This window comes from Mizuhopecten yessoensis, unplaced genomic scaffold (genome assembly GCF_002113885.1).
Source record: "Mizuhopecten yessoensis strain PY_sf001 unplaced genomic scaffold, ASM211388v2 scaffold6169, whole genome shotgun sequence".
In the NCBI taxonomy this organism is placed as follows: Eukaryota; Metazoa; Mollusca; class Bivalvia; order Pectinida; family Pectinidae; genus Mizuhopecten; species Mizuhopecten yessoensis.
This window is the reverse complement of record NW_018406415.1, coordinates 629,729-648,124: the sequence shown is the minus strand read 5'-3', so window position 1 is coordinate 648,124 and position 18,396 is coordinate 629,729. Positions and strand designations below refer to the sequence as shown.

General features: G+C 36.0%; 1 protein-coding gene across 1 annotated transcript; it reads right to left on the bottom strand.

The window, feature by feature from the left end:
- Positions 1–2,087: 2,087 nt before the first annotated feature.
- LOC110451708 (F-box/LRR-repeat protein 20-like) lies at positions 2,088–16,480 on the bottom strand. Its single transcript, XM_021499848.1, has 11 exons — positions 16,342–16,480; positions 15,087–15,433; positions 12,711–12,866; positions 11,484–11,599; positions 11,068–11,147; positions 9,834–9,882; positions 8,335–8,571; positions 6,926–7,144; positions 5,569–5,724; positions 3,340–3,522; positions 2,088–2,959 (listed from the first exon to the last, which is right to left on the bottom strand). Exons 2-11 carry the CDS (start codon positions 15,385–15,387, stop codon positions 2,825–2,827), a joined length of 1,632 nt encoding a protein of 543 aa, XP_021355523.1. The 5' UTR covers positions 15,388–15,433; positions 16,342–16,480; the 3' UTR covers positions 2,088–2,824.
- Between the last annotated feature and the right edge of the window lie 1,916 nt (positions 16,481–18,396).

Genomic DNA, 18,396 nt, shown 5'->3' with positions numbered 1-18,396 from the left:
TGAATATTACTTTAGCGCGACTGGGTTAGGGTTCATGGCTCAAGTCCTAGTTCGCCTTAATATTTTTTTACACTCAGAACGCTGTTGCAGATTTTTTCTTCTTTATTCCTTCTTCATTTTTTCATAAAAGTTCTACAAGATTTGATTTTAGAAGTATTTTATAAATGTAAGAATTACGCCAGGAATTCTAAAGCAAAGTTACAATTTTTGATAGTGGGACAGGGATCCTTAAGGTATATTCATGTCAAGTTCACCCCTTCTATTCTGTTACCAGAGACTAGGACTGAAGTGACAGGCTCTCAAAAAATATTTTTTGAAATTGTCCAGAAAAATTGAAAACCACCAAACACTGACCTATATATATTAAAACTTTATTTAAAGTTGTTTCTGTTAAGTGGGACTTGAATATACATGAATATATATCTATATCACAGACAAAAGATATCAAACTATTTTTAAAATGATGATATGATAAAAATAGAAACACAAATTATATCAAATTATTTGACATAATGTATAAATGAATGTTGGTCCAAAGGTTTAGGATATGATGTGGTATAATTCTACTGTGTTGAATACATAAATATAAATCGCAATTAAAACATGGTAATTTTGTTAGCAATGGGTAAATTAACAAAAGAAAAACATTACATTTCAGACTAAATTTTTCACACTGGTATTAAAATGTCAGTGAAGAATGTAACATCTAAAACGTCTTTTTTAATTTACCCATTTTATATATACATGTATATATATATCTGTTATATAAATTTATATATATATATTTTATATATATCTTTTTATTCTATTCCTACAAACCTTAAATAGTTATGTGTCTGTGCCGAAAAACATTTTACAAGTGAATAATTTTAGAACTGAAATACAAAAGCATGCAACTTTGTTTAAATCAAAAGATAAATTCTAGTAATAACAATAAATAATGCTCGCGTAAATAAACTAAACAATGCTGAAACATTAGCATTAACATCAAGTACATTTACACTTGATATTATTAAACATATTCAATCTGCCATCTCGTTTACTGGCAATATATTTCACACTTCCATTATCTTAAAATACCTTTTTATGTATACTATGCCCATCTTTTATCATGCAGTAACATTGTCGCCACGTTAGGTACTTTGAAAATGTAACAAACGAATCTTTGGTGTCCTATTGAACAACTCACTTGTATGGCAGAACATACCTGTTTTCTGCATAAAGCACTCGTAAAAAATATTAGAATTCTGCCATAATCGTGATATATATATATGGTTTTCAATGGGAAAATTAAAATTTAATAAATCTCCATTAATATCTCCTTCAGTCGTTTGCCAAACTCCTTGATAAGCATTTAAGTTTGGTTTACAAATAGTAGCAATATGCCGTGATTTTAATGTATTTCAGATTATATTACTGGGGACTCAACCCTCACAGAAATTATACAGTGGGACCAAGGCGGAGATCTGGTAGCTTCTTTAATACACGTACCTATATGCTATAATATACTCTAAAGTACTTATGATAAAATTGTTATGTTCGACAAAATTGACTTTTTAGGTCTGAATCACCAAAAACAAATTCAGCTATATGCTTGAAATAAAACAAAGATGCCATACACATAGTGACGGGCTATCGGTATAAAATCAAAATTGTAAATCGGTTTGTAATTCAAAGTAGTAAACCAATTGATGATTCGATTATACAATCGGTTTATGACTTAATACTTTATGGGACTGACTACCCAAATATACTGAGAACACTACTGTTACATCAATAGACAGAGTTGTTAACTATGCATTAGGTTTCTTTTTTTTATAATGAATTGATTTCAAGCAACTTTTATGCAGTTTTGTCAATCATATAGTAAATATCATAAGTATACATGGCTTTCAATGCATACTTTTCCTTGAATACATTTGACACTCACATTTCAATAATTAAATGATTATATCGACTACAGAATTTATAATCAGAATCGGAATGGGCAAACCGATTGACTTTTGATACTAATCGATCATCAGCCCATCTCTTCAAACAAATACATATTTTAGGCAATATTCTTAACCCTTTCACCACTGTGGACCATAATGGACTCATCCAGATGAATGTATGGTCGAGTCTACTCAAGTTACCTAGGGGTGAAAAAGTTAAATATTTAATGCTTTTTTTACACAACCTATTTTGGATGTTCTAATCTACATACAGTACCAACTATAGACAAATATTTAAAGTTCATTGGTCCAAGGAAGTTTGATGTGCTAATATCTTACTGTGCTAATATAGCCAATGTACTATTGTGTGATAAAATATGTGTTTATAATGATATGCATATTGCGTGTATGACTCCATTATCAAAGTTTTAGAAAAGATTCAAATTTGTGTTTTAGCAAATCACATCAACACTGTATAGATTCCTCATTAAAAAGCTATCTGGCACTTCCACATGTATTGAGTCCATCCTCCAGAACTCTTTTGTAAAAAGGTTCTATTAGAATCCTGGTAAAATGGCTACTTACGACATCAAGGATTTAGGTCCATCCTGCAGAAAATCCTGATAAAATCAAAAAATGGCTAGCTAGCACTTCCACCAACCATTAGTTTGGCCATTTTGCAGAACACTTCTTTGTAAAGTTACAATCAGAATCCTAGTAAAATGGCTATCTGGGATTTCCATTTATATGTGTTAGGTCCATTCTGAAGAACTCTTCTTTGTCAACAAACTGTCAGAATCCTAGCTATCTGGGATTTCAATTTATATGTGTTAGGTCCATTCTGCAGAACTCTTTTGTGTTAACATTCTGTAAGAAACCTGATACAACGGCTATCTAGCACTTCCACTATCCATTAATAAGTCCATCCGACAGAACTCTCCTGTGTCTATGTTCTTGCCCATTATGTGCTCCGAGACGAGGTTGGGCGTCTTGTGCTGGACGTACACTCTTGGTAAACAATTGTCCTGGAAATCAACAAACCAAGTTGTATCAATTAATGATTGAAAGAAAAAACATCGAATTCATAAAATCTCGATCATATGTTGAATTTCGACTTTTTTATGTGCATTATTGGAAAAGATTCAATGAAAATTTTGCGAGAAAACGTTTCTCAAAATAGCTTTTACCAATGACTGAAACATGAACAATCAAATCTTGTTATCCTTGATAATTTAATTTGTTCCCAAAAATCTGATAAAAATACCGGAAAAGTCGTACACCGATAGAAATATTATTCTGCTGTGCCACTGCACAGACAACAACCATGCATTCCAACCCTTTCAAGGACCATTTTCAGACAATGAAATGCTCTCAGTAATTCAACACTAAGGTAACTGGTACTCACTATAAGATAGTTGATGGTGGTCGTGGACACGTTCGAGCAGCCATTGAGATAGATCTCCTCGAGGTTGTGGCAGTGGTTTGACACAGTGAACACTGTTTTGTCAGTGATCGACTGTATCCCCGACAACACCAGGGACTTCAGAGGACAGCAACGAGCGATCGCACACACTCCTGTGTCAGTCACCTACACAGGTAAATATAACCAACACTGAGTAATTACTGCTGAAATGCTGACTCGAGTGCACTTAATTTTAGTATAATATCACATTTTAACAGATCAAAATATTTTCAACATTTTGAAACAAAATCTTCAAAAAAAAACATATTTTAATCATATTCTCATCATATTTTAAGTGCACATTCATGATTTGGCGCACTCACAAATTAATGTATGCAACAGAAAATAATACACAAGAAGTCCAACTACTGTAATCATATTTCAATGCTATGCTATATACTGGACAACTTTCGCCGAAGTTTGATCATCATTTTGGCGTTCTGCAAGAAGGGCGAATTTATCATAACAACAAACTTTTAGCAAAAAAATGATAAACATAATCAAAACAGAAGGCAACATTAATGGTGAGTGGATATTGATTTTACCAGTGAAGTTTTTTCTGTATACAGTATTTAAAGCAGGAAACATGCTAAAATGAGAACACCACTGAAACATTATGAATCAAGAGTCTCGCTATGTAAATTATCAAGAATGTGTTTTAACATCAGATATGATTCAAAGGTAGGACCAATGGAGGGAGGTGGGATGGTACTTCACAATTGGAGATAAAAAGGTGTTGGTCTGCTAGATCAACTGGGTTTTCTTCAACCAACACAAAACCTAATTTATCAATCAACATTGATTTTTTTTAAAGAAAATATACATTTCTAACCAGATGTACATATAAAATTATGCAATATGTACGTTTGTGAAGGGAGAAAGGATGTCAGAATGAAGGGATAGTTGGTGTTCTATATTTGAAGATACACAGTTTAAAGGAATCGAGAGATGGATTTACACGGGTAACACTATATATCCCCCCACTCCCTGGCCACTAAATGGCAGTGGTCAATGTAAGCTTTATGAACAAATCAATTTTAAACCTTCCCTTCACATAAACACCAAACAATGTGAAATCATATATTTTCATGGGGCCCAAATTTCATAGTTTCCAGACAAAACACCATTTCGTGAGTACATGAATTCATGGTTTACAGATACCCATTCAAACGGAGAATTGCTGTATATCAAACTTGTAATTATTTCGTGGACCAATGATTTTGTGGATGAAGATTACCCACGAAATAAACGGAATAAAAACAAGAGGCCCAGAGGAGCTGTATCGCTCACCTGAAAATGTTAGCAAAATTGAAGTTGAAATAGCTAGATGTTGCTGGTAGTGTACATGTATTTACATGGTTACTCAGGGGTTATATTTATATGCAATTAGACAAAACTCCTGTCATTCCTACAGGAAAAGGGGGATTTTGAAGAATTAGCTATGTTTCCCCTATTGGGCCTCGCCCCCCTGCCCCCAGGGGGGCTACACTCACTGTTTATACAAAATTGAGTTCCTTTAGCCCAAGGATGCTCCAGACCAACTTAATCCCTATGGTAGAAGAAGGATTTTAAAGATTTACCTCTATTACCTCTATTGGGCCCCACCCCTCTGCCCCCAGGGGGGCCACGCCCACTGATTATACAAATGTGAGTCACTTGGGAAAAGGATGCTCCAGACTAAATTCAGATAAAATCCTTAAATCCATACGAAAGAAAAAGTGTTTTAAATGTTTAACCTCTATTTCCCTTATTGGGCCCAGGGGGGCCACATCCACTGTTTATACAATTGAGTCCCCTTGGCCTAAGGATGCTTCAGACCAAATTTTGTCAAAATCTACTGGGCCATTCAGGAGAAGTAGCGTTTTAAAGGAAAAGTTGAATGACAGTTGACGGACGATGGACGCTGCAGTATGGCATAAGCTCACCATGGTCCTTTGGACCAGAGGAGCTAAAAACTAGAAAGTTAGTGATTTCACAGTAATAAATAATTCATAAAATAATCAATTCGGATACACTTAAAGCTATTATAATAAATGTTATTACTCCGTGTTGAATTTGCCCTTCCCAAGACTTTCTTTTCTATCTGCTGTATATCCGACAGCATTTTAAACTCTTCAACTGTGGTGAGTTTACCCTCTTGTTCTTAAAGTATAGTTCTGAAGATGTCTGTACCTGTTTGCATCCTTTTATTCCGACGTGCTTCAGTCGCGGACAGTTCGCTGCCATTGTCATCAACAAGTGATCCGACACCTTTTCCACTCCGGCGGCATCAAATTTCTCCAGGTTACAACACCTCTCTGCCATTGCCATCAGCACTTCCGCCTGTATCTAATGATCAAACAATATTTGTAATGATGTCTATTATTTTCAACAACGGGATTCAGTTGCATCACAATTTCAATTTGTGGAAATAGTAATAGTTTTGTACACTCTATCAATAAATGATCATTCTGAATTCCAGAATGTGCATATTTTGCTTTCAGTTTTAATATGAAAATATCCCCTCATTCAAATTATACCTGAAAAATTCCTGTCACACTGCAGGCAAATCACTGAAGAATTCTACCCCAGATTTTTCTATACATAGAGTGATCTCCCCTTAATTTTGTGTTTTTTTAATATACAAGTAGTTGGGCTGGACCAGGGAAATATTGCTAATTAGCTAGATCAGTTGGTTAGGGTGCCGATATTATGACTTGTTTGGTTTATTCGGTTAAGCATCTTATTAACAGATAAGATCATTTAAGGATGTGCCTCCGTGTGTGTAACATATGCCTATATGTGCTGGAGTTGGTATATCGGTGTATTATGATCAGACATCTACGTTTATATTCCCAGCATTGCACTCGGTCAATGACTATCACTGCTCAGTTGATTAATGTTTAATCTTGCATAGGGATAAGAATTTACAAATTGTAAGGATACAAAAAGTCAGACAAACAATGACGTGCTGATCTTTCAATTTAACATAGCGCGGCAAAATATTATTACGCTCCTGGGACAAAATGTAACACAACTTTTCATCACAAAATAGGTAAATCGTCACTATTTATATCACTTATTTCACCCTACTGACTTACATTACCGTGTCCTTAGCTAGCATGTAGTATAACAATATTTCTCAGGAATTGCTCAAAGTCATTTGAAAGTGAAAGTGGAATTTACATACTGATTGTTACAAAGGCAAAATGCAATTTTCTCAAATTTTTCTTAAACAATGATATAAATCACAATTAACAATTTATTTCAATTATAAAAAAATCAATTTATATTTATATATTCCCATATTTCCACATCTATCTATGTCTGATAATTATAGGGCATCTCACTTCCAGTTCAGACAACCTAAAAACGATCGAAAAACAGCTTGATCATTTATCATAATATACATTGGTTATCATATTTTTCTCTAGCAAATAGAATATCATAATAGGTGGGTTCCACTGTAGTATGTACATTTATAAACGCTCTTCAAGTTCAATCCTACCAATGCAACCTAGGTGCCCCATGTTCCTGTGAGTATAAGTACCTTTTGTACACTCAAGAAAATCTTTCTAAGGAGTGGAGCTCTCTCTGGGTCCCGTAGGAGGGGCAACAGGGTGTGACCGGTCAACAGTTTAGAGATACTGAGGTCGAGTTCAAGTAGACATGTACAGTACTTGGCCACAGCTGCCAGACCCACGTCTGTCAGGACCCGTGATCCGCTGATATCTATAACCTCAAGGCTCCCTCCAATGTGTTGCAGGATCTGTCAAAAGACAATAACAGCAGTGGTTACATTAAGTGATTCACCCCTGAAATTTCATAATGAACTATTCCAACCTATGAATTGGAAGAGTTAAAATGTGTCTTCAGGGGTGAATGAGTTGATATCTATGTGATTTGTATGGGCCTTACTGTGTATGGGTCTTACTGACTCCCTATATAATCCTGTAGGGGTTAAGGACAAACCATACAAAGAAACAGACATGCAATGTTTTCCTTACGAAATCAATGATGATTTTTGTACAAAATACTATGAATTATGATATTTTCTCAGCAGCACCATCATGACGTTCCATATTGTATTTGATGATGTCTACATTCTAACTGAGAGAGGACATGTTTCTATATTGATTCCACACAGATAAAGGATTTAAGGTGGTAGCATTACGTTACCTAATTTGTTAAAAGTTGACAATTAGGTACTCCATGGGTTTCAAAATATTGGTTTGAAAAATGAAGCATAGGACAGCTGCCATTTTGATTTTGTTACTGACACCCCCTTCCCAACCCTATGACCAAACTTGATCAATCAATTTTAACAGCATTTGTCGCTACATAATCATTCTTCTAATCAAAAGCAAAATTATTTCACCAAGCATAACAAATACAAAAAGAAACCAAAACCAATGACTTACTAGGCTATTATTCAAAGCATTTGTGGCCCTTGTTTGTGGGACACAGGGATCACATTCACAATCGCCAATTCGCCAAATGGCAACACTACTTTAGATTTGACGATATTTTTTGATGACACAATTTTTACCCATAATAAAATTGGTAATTTGTGGTGATGACTACTGATTTGGAGACTTACAACCATTGGGTACAGGTAGCTTTTGCTACTGAGTACAAGTAATAAGTTGACTGCAGGGTGTAACCCATCATCTGCGGTCTGGTCCCGGTAGTTATGGTTCTTCATTCCTCAGCGGAAAATTTGGGAACAATTATCAGGATTTATTCAGTGTTATCGAAGCAAAATTGATTTATTAAAAAAAAAAAATAAGGACTTTGTGAAAAAATATATATCTCAAAAATTACCTTTAGTAAGACACACTTTACAGAAAACCGTCATTTGTTGAGGAAGTTCTACTTGCATAAACCCAATCAATCATATTCATTACTACGATTTCACACTTTTCTTTGAGAAAACAGATGCTTTGGCAGTTTGTGTACCTTTGGAAAGGTGATGTCATTGATGGCAGGAATGCCACACAGTCTTACAGACTTGAGATGCCTCAACCGTTGTAAAGTTTCTACGACCAGATCTTCATCTGCCAGTAGAACTCCACAGAGAGATAGGTGTGTGAGAGAGGTGGGCAGGGTCCAGAGGAATTGGTTGTCGGGAGATTCCTGCAGCCCGTAACAGTAGGATAGGTCCAGCGATTCTAACCTGGTACATCCCTGGGATAACTGTCAATACAAGATATCTGTTAGTCGAAGAACAGAACCCCTCGTGAACGAAGGGTTGCGGGTTCGAGTCACGGCACGGCACTGTTTTGTATCTTTGCGCAAGATACTTTACTCCGCTTGTTCCAGTCTACTCAGCTGTAAATGACTCCGGTTGGGCATTGTTAGAATTGTAGAATGCTAGCTGTGAGCACCGAAATGGCAGCACCGGCTGTATGCTCCCTAGGGAGTTGAGAAAGATATTGGCTGGTTGCAAAGGCCCTATAACCACGGATAATAATTTGTGAACCTACAATCTAGGTTGTGATAATGCGGTATACAAGAACCTCAAATTATTATTATCATTATTAATGATTAGCATACGTCCAGGGGTGTACTGTTTCAAGTTTAAGAGTACAAGCCTGCTGGCAATTTTTCGGAAATGTTCTATTTGTGATAGGCCAATGATTGATTATAATTGAAGACTGATTGGTTTACTCTTTCCAATTCTAATTGTCAATTACGAATTCCATAACCAAAATAATTTGTTCATTACTTAACTCAAGTGTAAAAAGTTTACAATATTTATATTTATATCTTTATAATATGATTGATAGTAATACTAGAAAACCATAAAAAAGAAATCCAATAATATTTAAATGAGGAAACCTTATGTATAGTAAATAACTTTGTCTATTAGTGTGACCATAGTGTTGTCACTTTAGTTGGGAATTCAGTCCGATACAATTATAATGCAATTGATCATCAATCAGTTTACTACTTCCAATTACAAACTGATTATTGATTATGATTTTAAACCGATTGCTCATCACTAAACGCAATCAATATATCCATAATTAACATTGAAAATTGTTAAACAACTTGACGTAAAATTTTACTAGATCCCGGTGTAGGGCTGGTGGAGATATGCACCACCGACAACTCCACAAATGTAACATGTGAATATTGTCAACCGTTATAATATATTTGCCTTTTGACAATTTATAACAAATAATTCACCTCTGCCAATTTTATATGAATGAATGGTGCAAATTCAAAACTGTTTTTGCTGCATAATTCGAGCACTGAATATCTCCTTTCTATCAAATTAAACCACAATTACAGATAAATATTCAAAAGTAAATGATAATTTTGTATCATATTATCAAACTTTGCAATTCGACTTGTGTAAGGGATACAATATCATTTTTACAAAGATATATGTAACTGCAATATGCTCTCAAATAGTAATACAAAATGTAATCAATGTCCAAAATAATACTTACCTCAAGCAAAGCATTCCCAGTCAGTTTTGAGCTTCCAAGTAGATTTAAACTGAAAATAGAAAGGTATACAGATAGAAATATATTATTTACAGCAAGACATACAGAGTCTATCATATGTAGGTACCAATTTGACCACGAATAAGCCACCTCTCGCAAATAAGCCCCCAAAGATAGGGGAATCTCAACCCTCAGGGAAAGATTCTTAAGTCACAAAACACGGGACATGCCAAGTATTTGGCAACTTAAGAATCTTTCCCTGAGGGTTGAGATTCATCATCTCACCTCAAGGGGGTGAATGATTTTTTTTCCCTTACCCAGTTGACTTTGTCATATTCATTATGCAATGTTGACGTTATGGGCTCAATGCATTGACGGCACGATGTTAAAGCATTGTTGACGTCATGTTATTGTATTGTTGATGAGACGTTGTACAAGTGAGAAGGGAATCCCTGTGACTCAACCCTCGGGTGAGACAAGAATTTCTCTTACCCTGGACAGGTGTATTCACACTTTTCCCGGTGTGAAATATCCTTGTTTCACCCTAGGGTTGAGATGGGGGGATTACCCTATTTATAACAACTGTATGACGTCATATCAACAATACAATAACTTCAAGTCAACAATTATTTTAGCCTGGAACGTTAGCATTACATTATGTATATGATACACCATGGGTGAACAGGGTAAGAGAAAAAGAATCATTGACCACCTTGAGGTGAGATTGGGAATCTCAACCAAGACGGAAAGATTCCTAATTGTCGCCAAATAATCAGCAAAGCCTCAAGTTTGGCAACTTTAGAATCTGCCCTCACCCCCTGAGATTCCCCCTTTCTCCCTCCCAAGGGGATGAGAGATTCTGAAGATACACCTGTCCAGGGTAAGAGAAGTTCTATATTCTATCCAAGGATGTAGTAGTTTTAGGGTCAGAATAAAGGCTTTACTTCAATCAATTTCAAAATTGAACATGCAAAACTGACAAATCTGACATATGGATCAATGGAAATAATATATACGACATTTAAGAAAGCTCTAAGGGAAACCTGCATATGAAATCTGAGAAAGATCTGACAAGTACTTTTAGAGAAATAGCGATAACAAACTTTAACTTTCAAAATCCATGATGGCCACCTTGCATCAAGGTCCACAACACATGTAGGTCACAATCAAGATAAAATTCACACGCCAGTGAAGGAGTTTCACAAATCCAGCTTAATCCTTTTACAACTCTTCTTACTTTGTAAGGTTGGGACAAAATCTGGCCAGAGCGGTGATATTTTCATCTGTCATTGGGCGTGGACATCCCTCAATTTCTTCCTTAAAAACAAAATATATTAAATTAGTAATAAGGTTTTTTTCTGACATCTCTTAATAATAAGCCATGAAAATATCCTGTTTATTTCAATTTTAAAAACAAGACACTCAATGGACATGCATTGTTCACCTGGTTTTAATTTCACAGTTGCAACCTTCGAAGTGGATGAAATTGAAGCTACTGACAAATTTTCATTATCTTTAACTCCAAATCATTCAAAATGAACCTGTAAAAAGATTTCTGCTAAATAGTGCTAATGTAAACTCAGAAAATGTTGCAGAGTCAAAGAAAATTTAAAGAGAACAAATCCCTCAAAATGAACAGATAAAATCGCCTACCAGATTGTGTCTAAGTGCCTGAGCTATCGAGGCAAACACTTGAGGAGATAGCTGGCCGCAGTCATAAATTATTAGACTAGAAATGGTAGGATTGTTTCTCGTCACCGTTTCAACAGCTGAAATATATAAAACAAGCATATGTTGATTTTAAACGAACTACACTTGTTTTGTATAAATATCAAATGATATGGGCACATCATGAACTACCATATCTTAGCAGTGGTAAGCCCACGCCTAGCAATGAACCCCCTGTTCCCCATCCTCGATACTCAAGGGAATACACTAACCTACACTCTCTGAACCCCTGGAATATGTCAAGAAAAAAATTGAAGGCTCAGTGTGACCCACCTCGCGAATCAGATGATAATACTAGTTTGATCCTTTGATATTCATCAAAATAATCTCTCGTCCGCATGAAACGGTAAACTTTACTGGCTTTGAAGTTGGGTGTTGCTTGCTCATCTGTAATCTTCAAAGATCAGGTATCGCCCTGAAGACCGGTCAGTTTTTTTTACTTTAGACCAATCATATAGCTAGCCATATGCCTTCAATTTTGCTATGACATATCCCAGGGATGCAGAGAGCGGAAGTGAGCGTAACCCGTGTAGTATGGAGGATGCCTGTTCCCTATTTCCTCACTTTCAATGCAAAGAGAGGATGCCCAGTAATAAACCCATCCCCTATCTTGAAGTTCTGTTATGTTAGGACTTTCATTTTCAAATCTCCGAATCAGTATAAAAGCAGTCGAAATCCTCAAAGACATTACAATTTTAACACATTACAATATCTAATTAATTTATAGATAACCTCCCTTTCTCTCCCTGCCATCTTCTCCCAATCTTACAGGCCGGAGTTTCATAAAGTCTTTTTCTATAGGAGGAGAGCAATACAGAAGTTAAGTTTAACAAAGTTTTTCCTGAATTTAAATAATTCTTTCTTACGGAAAACCTCTGTAAAGGAATTTTCTTGATGAAAGTTTAGCCAGACTCTCCACAAATGAAATGTAGAAACCCAGGCAAAAATTGACTTGGTTCTAGATATTTTTGTAAGGTTTGATACTCGCAAAGTTTTGCTGAATTTTCAACAGAAATAATTGTTACAAAAAATAGTAGGTTTGGTGTAATTTGGGAGTTGGGGGAGGACACCTAGAGGGGTCAATGTTTTGATGGCTGTTTAAAATCATATTGTAAATTCCGACTATCATTGAATATACCTGCTTTTACCTACCTTCATTGGTTACAGCATTACAGCCACGGAGATCTAGCAACTTTAATGTTGGAGACTTGAGAAGTTCCAGGCCTTTCCCTGTAAAGTTTGCTAGCTTCCTCAGCTCCAGAATCATCAATTCCTTCTGTGTTTTTGTCACAGACTTTATACCATTATCTGTGAAGTGTAGACACGGACAGTTTTCATCATTGTCAATTGGGAATATCAGTATTTATAATTACCTTTGAAACTAATGTCAGTAGTAATGACTGTTAGAAAAAAAAATAACCTTCCGTGGAATGGAGATAACAAGAGGCCCAATGGGCCTGCATCGCTCACCTGGTATAAATCTCACACTTGTAACCTTAAAAGTGATCTAAAACAAAGCTACAGGCAAAATATCAGTATTTATGATTAAAATTCATTCAAAAGAACCTGCTATTTTTTTTAAAAACATTTCACCCCTTGTGATTAAAAGTCGAACAAAGTCATTATGTTGAAGTTGAACAAATTTTATAGCCTTTCATCTCAGGATGCAACTTGCAAAGTATCAACATCCTAGGAGCCATGGTTATTCAGAAGAGGTCGTTTAAAGATTTTAAACAAATTTGACCCCTTGACCATGAATATAAGTCAAAGTCATTCACTTTAACAAACATAGTAGTCCTTGATCCCAGCATGCTACTGACTAAATATCAACATCCTGAGCCTTTTAGTTATTCAAAACAAGTTGTTTAAATATTTTGAACATATTTGCTCCTTGTGACCTTGAATATGATTCAAGGTCATCCATTTAAACAAACTTGGTAGCCCTTGATCCTAGTATGCTACTGACTAAATATCATCACCCTGGGCATTTTGGTTATTCGGAAGAGGTTGTTGAAAGTTTTTAACATATTTGACCCCTGTGACCTTAAACATGGGTGAAGGTCATTCATTTGAACAAACTGTGTAGCCCTTCATCTCAGCATGCTTCTGGCCAAATATCATCACCCTGTGCATTTTGGTTATTCAGAAGAAGTAATGTTTAATGTTTTTCACATATTTGACCCCTGTGACCTTGAATATAGGTGAAGGTCATTTATTTGAACAAACTTGATAGTCCTTTACCCCAGCATGCTACTGGCAAAATATCATCACCCTGAACATTTTGGTTATTGGGAAGAAGTTGTTTAAAAATGTTAACATATTTGACCCCTGTGACCTTGAATATGGGTGAAGGTCATTTATTTGAACAAACTTTGTAGCCCTTCATTTCAGCATGCTACTGGCCAAATATCATCACCCTGTGCATTTTGGTAAGTCAGAAGAAGTTGTTAAATGTTTTTCAAAAATTTGGCCCCATGACCTTGAATATAGATGAAGGTCATTCATTTGAACAAACTTGATAGCCCTTTACCCCAGCATGCTACTGGCCATATATCATCACCTTGGGCATTTTGGTTATTGAAAAGAAGATGTTTAAAGTTTTTAACATATTTGACCCCAGTGACCTTGAAAATGGGTGAAGGTCAATAATTTTAACAAACTTTATAGCCCTTCATCCCAGTTTGCTTCTGGCCAAATATCATCACCCTAGGCCTTTCGGTTATTAAGAAGAAGTCGTTAAAATTAAAATATTGATGCCGGACGATGGACAGACGGACGGACGACACGGCATAAGCTCACCTGGCACAAAGTGCCAGGTGAGCTAATAATGAGCTAATAATAGGTGAGCTAATAATGAGATAATAATGAGATTGATGTACAGTTGTATTACACAGCATCGAAAAAATTAACTAACAATATCAAAAAAAAAACTTCTCAAGTTGAGGTTATTGGCTTAGAAATTACTACTAGATACTAGTTACTATTTGATTAAAATATGGTATCTCATAATCTGTATTAAATTAGCATTTTCAACTTATTTGCCAAAAGGCACACAGAATAGAATTGTTGAGTTGTAAACCTGATGTTTTCACCAAGAAACCCATGCCTGGTAATAAGCCCACCAAGATATATTGCAGTTCAGTAGAATAGTCAAAAAATGCTTTGCGATGGTCCTGTAATAAGACCAAACTCATTATTTGAGATTATAACCTTGGGGCCATATTCATGAAACTGTTCTCATGCTCTGAAGCATGGGTTTTGTGCTCAATCCAACTTTCTTGAAACTCACTTGAATCATGTCAAACGATCAAAATTCAAATGTAAACATTGAAAACAGTATTGGACTTTAAGTCTCTTCCATTTTTTCCAAAATCATTGACAAAATAATATTTCCTTGTTAATTCATAACCGGAACAGTAAATCAGGCTTGGGCACAAATCCACACTTGACCATGAGAAAGGTTACATGAATATGGGCCCTGGGCTTATCTATTACGAGCATAAGTATGTCAGAGGAAGTCAGACAAACCTGTGATTTTTGAGCACATGTGTATGGTCAGCTGATGCATGCTTGGACAACGTTCTCCTAAAGTCTTTAACATTGCATCAGTAAGTTGATCGCTCTTGTATAGGGTCACTCGTCTTAGATTGTTCATAAACAAACTCTTCTGCACAGCCTTGAAGTAATGCTCAGTGAGAATGTCATGGTTCACGAGTCTCTCCAGCAGAATTTCTTTGTGTACATTTGGAAGGCGTCGTCCAACATCTGGTATTTTGTCCAGGCGTTTCTGGATACATGTCAGGCACACGTCATGTAGTGTCTTCACCATTGTCAAAGAGTCACTCACAGCAGGTCAAGAAACCTGGTCCGATATTCTGTTGAATTAAAAAACTTAACTTATAAAAGTTTAGGAATTGGTTGAAATATTTAAGATTGTGAAATTGTTACCCTTAAGAAACCAATGGCCGACAACCGGTAGTTTTAAACAAAACATTGTCAATTTCTATGAGTTTGACAAATTCTGAGTTGAAGGAATTACCTCCCTTTAAACATAGAATCTTTAATTTATAGTCCTCAGTTGCCCTGCTTGAAAGTAAAAGTATGTCAGTGTTGATGGAAACACAGCAGCTGGAAATAAATATCAGGAGACTTAATATGTTTTTTCACCTCATGTTAGTATCAAGCAGGGAGAAAGGCTTGAAATCTACTAAAAACTCCATACTATATCTTCATAATCAGCCCAACTAAAGATAATGAATTTTATAATTGATGCAAATCACTGTAGCAACACGTTAAAACGCGCATACAAACAGCTAGAGACGTATATATTATTATGTAATACTAGAATATGCAGCCACTTGCTTGGACCCTTTTATTTCAGACCAGGTCCTAGCAATTGAAAATGTACAGCGTAGGGCTGCCAGATACATATTTAATTATCATAGATCTAGAGAGCCTGGATGTGTCACCAACATGATAAATATACTTAAATGGGAACCCCTAGCCCAGCGAAGAACAAAAGCCAGGCTCATGATGTTATACAAAATAACAAACGGACATGTGGCTATTGATCCATCCCAATTCATAACATCAGGCGACAGGAGAACCAGAGGGGCCCACAGAATTAATCAAATATCAACCCACACATCGGTTAATCGACGACAGACCGATATGAAAAAAGTTGATAAAACGTCAGAATAATTCACTACCTGAGCACTAGAACAGGTGTGAATGTTCAACTGAACATGCCTGACTAACTAATTCAGTATAACGTGGTACTTACGGTGTTTAAACGAAACTGTAAAACTTGACCGAGAAGTGAAATGTTCAAAGTCTTAACATATCTGTCTAACATTCTCGAGTAAATTCACCCTTTTATAGGAGATTGAGTTATTTTTAGAAATTTAAAAATAGAAATGTGTTCATTTCCTTATTCGACGTTCATGAAATGCTTGATTTTACTACACTGGCTTTCAAAACGCTCTGCTGAATCAGTCTAGTATGAACTAAATATGCAGTGAAGAACCGAAGACGGACGTGAATATGTTTGCTCACAAAGTGGATGGTTTTCGATTTAGAAGCAGTAATGATAATCGAGTTTCACCTAGAGCTGTATTCATATCAAACGTAATGGAAACTTGTGATCCGTATCCTCTTAAGTAAGCATATTTAATACGAATTCAATAATTACTTAAATTAATTGATTTCAATTATGTCTAAACTTTGAAACTACAACTGCAATGCCTTATAACCACGGACTGAGATAACAATCTAATTCCGTGCTTATAACGCAGCTAGCATTACTGTTATATAAATCCTTGTAAGTTTTGACGAAATCAAATGGAAACTGACTTCAATTGTAATTTAAATCAAGATTAAAATAAAATTGAAACTAGTTAATTTGTGATGCTCCAATTACTGGGAATAAACTCTGTGACGGATAATGATATGCAGACACAACTACAAACCTGATGCTGGCTCTAGTAGACGCCAGGGACTATATATAGTATACAAAGATCATTACCACAAATTTTATAATTTACTCAAAAAGGGTTAGTATTTCTGATGATTCTCGAGGAAAATAATTATGTTCCAATTAAATGTAAAAGATGTGCTATAGGTTGCCTTACAAACGTCAGCTTTAGGCAATTTCCCTTTAGCTCAGCGGTACCAAATGGATATCGCATTTGTTTAACTCGAATCCGTACATTTATCCATTCTTTGGCTGCAGAAGTTGGAAGGTATACCTAGAGAACGTAGATATTGTAAACAGTGTAACTCCCCCTCTGAAGTAGAGGACGAATTTCATTTTTTATTGGTCTGTTCTAAATTCCAAAATCTCATATCCCGTTTTATCAAAGGCTATTATTGGAAAAAAACATCTGTGTTTAAAGTAGTTCAGTTATTGAGTGTCCATAATATTAAAGAATTGTGTCTACTAGGAAAATTCATCTATGAGGCAAACAAATTAATGGTATTATAATGGAATATAATTGTCTTCATTCTCTGACATTGTCCATGATTTGTGTATAATATGTATTGTATACTGCGATGGGCCAATGGCCTAAAGTTCGAATAAAACTTGAAACTTGAACCTGTACCTGGACTTGAGAGCCAAGGGTCGCGCTTCGAGCCCCAGCGACGGCACTATCTGTATCACTATTCCTCGTCCTACTACAAACTTGTGCCGTTGACCCTCCCCGTTCAAGGTAGGAAAACCCTTGGCGGGGAGTCAAAGAGCCTGGGTTGGTGATTAAAAGAGGGGGGAATAGTGTAAAAGATGTGCATTGATTGGGTTTAGCGTCAGCTGTAGGTAACTTCCCTTAAGCGTAGCGGTAGAGCATCGGGCTGGAGTGTCAAGGGTCGCTGGTTCGAGCCCCAGCGACGGCATTATCTTTATCCATATTCCTCGTCCTACTACAAAAACATGACACCAAACGTTATGTTCAGTCCTCGAATAAAATGAACTTTCAACAAAAAGAAAAGGAAAATAAGAAAAATACAACAAAATTCATGAAATATCGTCGCCGTCATTGTCATCATCATCATCGACGTCGTCGCTCCATGTAGCTTCCATACCGCCTCCATATGACACGTGTTTAACAACGTTGAAATGCAGCAAGTCTGATTAGGGATTTCAGTTTCAAATATTACACGACTCCGTATATTTAGTCCAGTTATATATACTACTCACATTTTGCTAAGGATCACCTATAGTTTGAGGGGGGGGGGGGGGGGGGAATCACAAAATGTTAGAAAGGATATTATACTTTTCTTCCGTACTGTTTTGGGCGAATATGTCAGCCTTCCAAATCGTCCTGTGTGGGTGTGTTTAGTC